The sequence below is a fragment of the Geospiza fortis genome, unplaced genomic scaffold (assembly GCF_000277835.1).
Source record: "Geospiza fortis unplaced genomic scaffold, GeoFor_1.0 scaffold164, whole genome shotgun sequence".
Taxonomy (NCBI): Eukaryota; Metazoa; Chordata; class Aves; order Passeriformes; family Thraupidae; genus Geospiza; species Geospiza fortis.
This window is the reverse complement of record NW_005054426.1, coordinates 1,549,472-1,556,934: the sequence shown is the minus strand read 5'-3', so window position 1 is coordinate 1,556,934 and position 7,463 is coordinate 1,549,472. Positions and strand designations below refer to the sequence as shown.

The 7,463-nt window shown below is 43.6% G+C and overlaps 1 protein-coding gene across 2 annotated transcripts in view; it reads left to right on the top strand.

The window, feature by feature from the left end:
• Positions 1-279: 279 nt before the first annotated feature.
• PARVB (parvin beta) overlaps positions 280-7,463 on the top strand; it is a 34,501-nt gene continuing 27,317 nt past the window's right edge. The window contains exons 1-3 of one of the 2 annotated variants that reach the window (XM_031061799.1): positions 280-365; positions 2,712-2,801; positions 4,655-4,725. In XM_031061799.1, the coding sequence (XP_030917659.1) occupies positions 329-365; positions 2,712-2,801; positions 4,655-4,725 (198 nt within the window). In that variant the 5' untranslated portion in view covers positions 280-328. Of the gene's footprint in view, positions 366-488; positions 512-2,711; positions 2,802-4,654; positions 4,726-7,463 lie in introns of those variants that run through there. The other variant, XM_005426859.3, reaches the window with a different exon arrangement.

The window sequence follows — 7,463 nt, the reverse complement described above, 5'->3', positions numbered from 1 at the left end:
CTTGCTTGGGAAGCTCCATGCCCAGCAAACAGCATCCCTAGGTGCCTGCCCTTAGGCAGCCAGGCTGGGCTGAGGCAGGTGCTGGGCTCTCTTGGGACAGAGAGGGATTCCTGGCTGGGACCACAGCCAAGTGCTGTGTCCGCCCTCCTGGCCCCTGTCCCTGGCAGCTGGGAGCTGATCTTAGTGCCTGCTCCCGTGTCACCGTGCCCAAATTAGGGGCGTTTGGCAGTCTGGAGGTGGCAGTGCTGTATCCAGTTGCTGCCACTCCGTCAGCATTCAGACACCCCATGGGCTCTGTGTGTGACCTGTCCTTGCTACTGGGGCCAGGATGGCCGGGCTGCTGTGCAGGAGGCGCAAAAAAGGAGGTAGGAAATGCTTCCTCTGTGGCAGGAATCTCTTCATTAGGACCTAGTGTGCCGGGCTCTCCCTGGGATGCAGCTTTGGGAAGCTTTCTGCTGGCAGAGGTGAGAGAGATGTTTTGGTCCCATGAGATCTGGCACAGCTGCACAAGGTCTGAAGACAAGTATGAAGGTTTTTGTGAGGGATGGGGGCTTAATACACAAATTTGCATTAATGTTTTCTTCCATTTTAGTAAATTGCTCGGAAACTAGGTAATTTTTGTTAGGAAGAGTAAAGGTAATTTTTATATTAAAATAAAAGAGTAAGTGCATCACCTTACTTGAACTTCTGGGAATAAATGTAGTTTAGCTGCATTTAGAAGTATTCTGGCTTGAAATGTATGCATCATTTTTTTTTCATATACATACACTGTGCCATGCATTCACTGCCTAGAGGAACTTAGCAGCTCTCTGCATTGGCAAAGCACTGGGAACAGTGATGCCCTGAACTCACTGAACACTTGGCATTCCCAGAATGACAGCATTGCTGTGATAATGAAGAGTGCTACATCTAGAAATAAGGCTGGTAGTTCCTAAATAAGTCTGACTTAATTGAAATTTGGACATTTATAGTCCTAGAAGGGTTTTAAAAATCAAACCTCAGTTTTCGCGTGAATTGTCTTATGCCTCTTGGCGGCATCACAATGTAGGAGTTGTTGGGGTGAGAAAGTTCCAGTTGGGAATAATGCAAAAAGGGCTGGGTAAGGCATGTTGTTAGAGCGGGTTTGATCTGTTGTATGAAGCCTTCTTGCTCCCTGACTTTTTTGTTTGTGGACTTTTTCAAGAAAATGAGAAGGAATGCTGAAAAGGGGAACTTAAGAATTTCTGTACCAGCATCTTTATTCAGGAGAAAAAATCTCGGCCTGAAGACGTTGTGTCCTGTTTGCAGTGGGGAACCATGGGGCATAAACCTTCAGGTCTCAAAATACAAGGTTGGGGCTTGTTGCTTGCACTCCATAACGAGGATTTTAGTGGTGATCAGTACCATGCTGTGAACCAGAATTAAGTAACCTCTTGAGACTGCAATTAAGAAATGTGAGAACTTGTTTTAAGCACCTGTTTCAATTTTCTGTGAGGGAAGGAGTGGGGATTGTAGTGTATTCTTCTTCCCTGTCCTTCTCTGTGGCAGTAGGATCTCTGTCTTTTCCGCTTCTATGGGGCAGAAAAACAGCAAGTCCTGATGCAGGGTTTTGTAACCTTCACAGACTACATGCTAATGTCAAGCCTGTGGAATGTTTTTCCAGTGGGAAAGGGGAATAACGGCTGCTCTTGAAGGGGAGAGCTTGCAGGGACACTGTGACCATTATTTAACTGTTCATCCTTTTCTTTCCTGAGAAAATTTTGCCTAGCAAACCTTATTTATCTCAAAGTCCTTGCTTTTTCCTGAAAAGAGTGTAGGACCCTTCCCAAAGGAGACTGCACTACCACAAATGCTGCCACAAGTCATTTTAGTTCATGCTTACACAGAACTGTCACTGAAAGTACAGGGCTGTTGTGCTTTCATGCCTTGTAATCAATGTCATCTGAGTTTAAGGGGAGATGTGCCTTGGAGAATGTGAAAGTGTTACAGCAATGCTGGTGCTTTTCTTTTCTTACTGACAAGCTCTGGGAAAATACTGAAGAACTATTCAGTGTTTGTCCTCAAGTTTAGTTCCCTCCTAATGGCAGGATGCAGGGAAGTATTTTAACATTCATTTTATTTATGAGGCGTGCTTTACTGAGCTTGCCAATGAGAGTTGTAAGTTTAGGACAGCTGGAAGTAGAAAAATTCCAATTTATGTTCACCAGATCATGGCACATCTATTTTATCAAGTGGCAACACTGGAATTAAATACATTTTCATCTTAATTTGCTGGGTTTGCCTGAGATTCTCTGAGGATTTAACAAGGCCAGTAGCAAGTTGCATGTTCTGCAGCTGGACAGGGGGGTGATGAGTGGTTGTGCTGTAAGAAAAGGGATTTGTTTTTACAGTTTGATATCTGCTCTAGGCTGGGCCTGTCCTGCAGGCAAAGCTCACACCTTCCTTCTGGAGAAACAAGCACTCCAAGCTTGTTCTTACCACAGAATTGGTTTTCTTTTTAAAAGTTTCCAGCCACTTCTGTAGTAGCTCTGTTTAATAGGAAGCTGTAAAAGGATGTTACTTGGATTTTATTTTCCACTGTGGCTGCAGTTCTTCATGCCATAAACTGTGGTCCTGTTCTAAAATGGATCTACCAGATGTTGTCTGTTATTATGAACGCCAGCCCCAACCCCTACGTATACACCAACTCTGCATTTATTACCCTCTTTCTGTTTTTTTTTTCTTCTATCCAGTGAGTGACCTCCAAGAAGAAGGTAAAAATGCCATCAATGCACCAATGAACCCAAGCACTGTGGACATCCATCCAGAAGACACACTATTAGGTAAAATTTCATGCTGCAGGGATGGTTTGTGAAAGGGGCCACTGTGGCCCCCACATCATTGCTTCAGTGCTGAATGTAGATTGTCCAGTTGGAACTGAGAGGATTGGAAGTCACAATTGAAAAAGGTTGCATATTACTTGTAGACTAGAAATTAAAAAGGCTAAATGGAGTTTGAAGAGCAGTGCCAAGCAAGGTAGTTTATGGACTCTCTCCCATGTCCATCCCCATTCCCTCACTCTGAGTCCCTACAAGAGAAACAGCATAATTTAATAGCAAAAAGTGTTAAAACTTGTTGAAATAAACCACTTTTGTCTTTCCTGGCCACATATCTCTCAATCTATGCAATTAGTTGAAGCAAGCTAATTATGAAAGAGTAAATCAGACATCAGGATAAATAATAAAATAGTGAATTAAACTGAGAAGGTATTATTAATTTGGATTTTCTGATTAGGAGAGTACTAGGAAATGCAAAGTACTTTTTCCTAAGATGTCGGTGAAGTGTTGTTTGCTCTGAGTTGATATGTCTGGACCAGGAGTGTCTCCAATGATTTATTCTGGATACCACCAAAGCTGGGTATGTCTTTAGAAGATGCAGAACTTCTGCTGAAGGCCTGTCCTGCAAAGACACGATCACCACGAGTTTTGTGGTAAATCATGTTCTATTATGGGTCAAGTCCTGTTCAGGGTTAGTGTTTTGGGTGTGTAGTGGGTGTCACTTCCTTATGATGGACTGCCTGACTCACCCTAGGCAGTAATGGGGAAGTGAAGGAACAGGGTGGGAAAAAAGGCAGCAAAATAATTGATATTTTATTCATTGGTTTGTGAAAATTTTTCAAGTGTGTTTAGGTAGCACAGTCTTATTTTTTTGATAAAAATGAAGATCCCTGGAAAACACTGACCCCAGAATCTGTGGGTGAGGTCTAAGGTAACCAGTCAGATACTGGTTACTAAATACTGTGTAGTCAGTCTCATGACCAGGATGTGTCATGTTTCCCATCTGACAGCAATGAGGTCTGGCTCTGCAGTGGGAAGTCACTGTAGGCTGGTCACTGCCAGGTTTTAGGGGTTCACTGAGCAATGTGACAATGGTCTGACCAAGGGTGATACCAAAACTTTGTTGTCCTGATAGGAAGAAAGAATTGAAAAATCAATAGGAAAATTGGATTGTATATGGCCTGCCTTCTGGCCATTAGCACTTCTCACACATCTCATCAGCAGAAGAAATGGAAGACTTTACACCTGTGAAATCTATTTTATGTTCTTCCCCCATGCACCAGCACAGCTGATACAAAGTGGGGTAATTTTATTTCATAAGCTTAATCAGAGGTTGAGGAGTTCCTGCACTTAGGAGCACATGTGTGACCAAGTTTTGGGGAACCAGAGGGTGGAGACAAAAACTCTCAGCCCAAATCTCAGCAGCTGCGCTGCATGTAGTGCATTAAGCTCACTCTTCCAGGTGCTTCAATTTGGGACAGGTGTTTTCAATTAGAAGTTAAATTCAAACTGAGGAGAAGGAGAAAAGTAGTTCATCGTGGTTTTTGGTGTGTTACTATGAATGTGCCCCACATCAGGACAGGGATTTTCCTGAAGCATTCTGCGCAGGGCAGGGCTAGAGCAGGGGAAGGTCAGGGGAGACAATCCTGGTTTAGGGAAGTGGGGCTGTGCTGTCATTCTGTGTGTCTCTAAAACTGCCTGACACTGGGGTCATCGGACATCCCCTGGCTGAGAGGATGAGTAGGCACTGCCATTTCTCAGTCAGCTGATGAGCCCCTTAATGGTGTGGAGTTGTTGCAGTTTCAGCAGTGCACATTTGAAGTGGATCTCACTAAGGTTTCCCCTCTTTACTTGAACAGAGGAGAATGAGGAACGCACTATGATCGATCCTAACTCAAAAGAAGACCCCAAGTTCAAGGAGCTGATCAAGGTAGGAAATCAATCTTTGGTCCTTCTTCAAACCTTTAACTAGTGAGCTGGAGTTATTTGCAAGCTGGTCACCCAAGAACATAGTTGAGGAATGGCAACTTGTTACTGGAATGTAGCTGTGGAAACTGAGAGCAAGGTCAACAACAAGGTAAGGCTAAAAGTAACAGTGAGAGGGATAAGGAAAGGCTAAATGTCAGGGTGCCCATGGAGTTGTGGAGTTAAGCTCCATTGTCCATTTCTATCCTTGTGATGGTGACAGCAAGGATCAGTGCTTGGTTTGAGTCTGTCTGCAGTCCCTACACATAAAATGTAGGTATCTTCTGTTTCTGAAAGCTGGGAAGGAGCTTTGCAAAGCATTAGTGAGGTTTCAGGAGAAGAAAGAGTAGGACTGAAATGTTAGGGGACAAGGAAGGGACCTCTTGTGTTCTGGGGAAGTTGGAACTGAGGTTCTTCTTGCCCTACATCCTGTCCTCAGTTTACCTGTGTGCTGGGTCAGGGACAGGTGGTTCTGAGTCTGTCTTGTTGCTGGACACAACTGCCCTAGGTGTTGATATGGTGTGCCCAGATGTGCTGATGTTACATGAGACTTCCTGACTCAGCAGTGCCCATAGTTCCTGCCTGGCATGACACAGGGCTTGCTTTTGAAGGACTTGTGTTTAGGAGAGCCTTTTCTATGCAGAAAGTTGTTGGGGTTAACATAGTGCAAGCTTGAGCATGAAGAGAAGGGATGGCGAGCCTGAACAAGTGGGATCTCTTTCAAAAAAGTATTATGCTGGTGTTACACCTCCCACTGCACTTTTGCTTCATTTCTTTAAAGTAATTCTAAGAATAATTTTGTTGGAAACCACAATCCAGCTATATCTGTGTGGCTATGAAAACTTTGGGTAGTGTATATCATTTCCTGAGAGGGGGCTGAGCTTGAGCATATTCCCTGCTGAAAACCTGATGCACCCTGGCTGCTTCCCCAAAGTCAACTGCTTCAGCAAATGCCTCAGCAAACTGCTCACCTGGTACATCTTTAAAACAAGCCCAGTGATCTGTTATTACCACTGCAATAATGTGTTTAGCATCACAAAACCACATCAGACTGAGCTTAGCAAGGAACTGTGCTCAAATTTCTGTTATTCTAATTCACCGGGAGTATATTGTGGTTTTAAATTAAGTGACTGTGCATTCTTTCTTTGTTAGTGCCTAAATCCATTAATTCTCTTAAAGGTGCAGTGGTCTTGCATCACCCTCTCAGAATGTAATGTGGTTTCTCTGCTAGTGGAGCAGTGATATTATCATCTGAGCAAGAGTCATTGCAGTGGAGGAACCAGATGTACTCTGTGATTCAGGAAACTTGATATGGAGACTGCAATTGCTTTTAAATTGTGAATTTTCCTGCTGAGTTTAATACAAGTTTGAGTCTTCCCTGGATGCTGTAGTCCAACAAGTTTTGGGTTTTTTTTCAGATTAAAAACCTGAAAGCCTCCAGGAGGAATGAAAACCAGGGCCAGAACAATGCTTGAGGATAATGTTTGAGTCTATTGAGGAATCAGGTTCAGGGTCACTAGGCCAGTTCACACTTGCACAAGGAGAGAGGTTCCAATGGAATGGGATCACCTGGTGCAGGGAGCAGCATGGAACTGGAGATTGTTTTCTTGGGATCACTCCCGAAGGAGAGATGTGTTCTGTAGAGTGCCTGTGTAATTTGGGTAATTGCTAATAACTTGCATACCTCTCTGCAGTTAGAGTTTTTACAGAGATTCAGCAGTGTTGGTGTGAATTCACACTGTGTTGGTGTCAGTCTGTAAGCCAAGGGGAGGTTTGAATTATGCTGGCAAAACTTGCTTTATACTACAGAGTTTGGATAAAGCCAAAAAAAAAAAAAGAGGAATTTATTCTTTGTTTTCTGTTCCTTGGTGGTACTGGCATTTTCCAGAGCCCCAGTGCTGGATGAGAATTGCTGTGCTTTAGAAACCCAGCCAGCAGAAAAGTGTCTGCCCTGCAGAGCCTGAAAGGAAAGCTCTCCATGGACTAGTGAGGAGTGGGAACTTGAATAGATGGAGGTTTTTATAGTTCCAAGTGGTTCCTTCTCTCTCTTTTCCCTCAGACAGGAATGTGCCAATAGCAGCAGCAGATCCTGATGCCTTTTCAAAGCTGGCAGTGGAACTCAATTTCATTGGGGCCAGCCCAGGTCTCTTTCAGCACCAGAGTTAGACGTGCCAACAGCTTGCCATTACTGATGCTGAGTGTTTCTGTCCTGCCAGATGAATGCAGTGGGGTAAATGGATCTCAGTGCAAAGAAGCAGCAGAGATCACCAAATGTTGGTTTTATTTCTGCTAACTCCATGCCATAAGAATTATATGCATTGTGGATTGGGCATTTGGAAGTGATTTTGACAGAGCCTTTGTAACTCTAGAGGGACAGACTGTACAGCATTGTGGTAATACAGAGACCAGCAGATGAAAAACACAAGAAAAAACCTCATTCCTCTCTCTCGTAGTAAAGCAAATATACAGAGAATCTCTTTGTTGAAGGCTGCTTAGTTGGGGATGTGAAAATACCTGCTTTAAGTCTTCTTGCACATATGAAAACCATTATGCCTGTAAGTGTTGTATGCTATCACCATGGACAGTTTACTAAAAATAGTCACAATTTGTCAGTATGAAGTGTTCAGCAAAGTTCCCTCCCTGGCCAGCAGCTTTATTAAACTCACTTCATTTGCCCAGTGTGTAATGAAAATTTGGTAGATG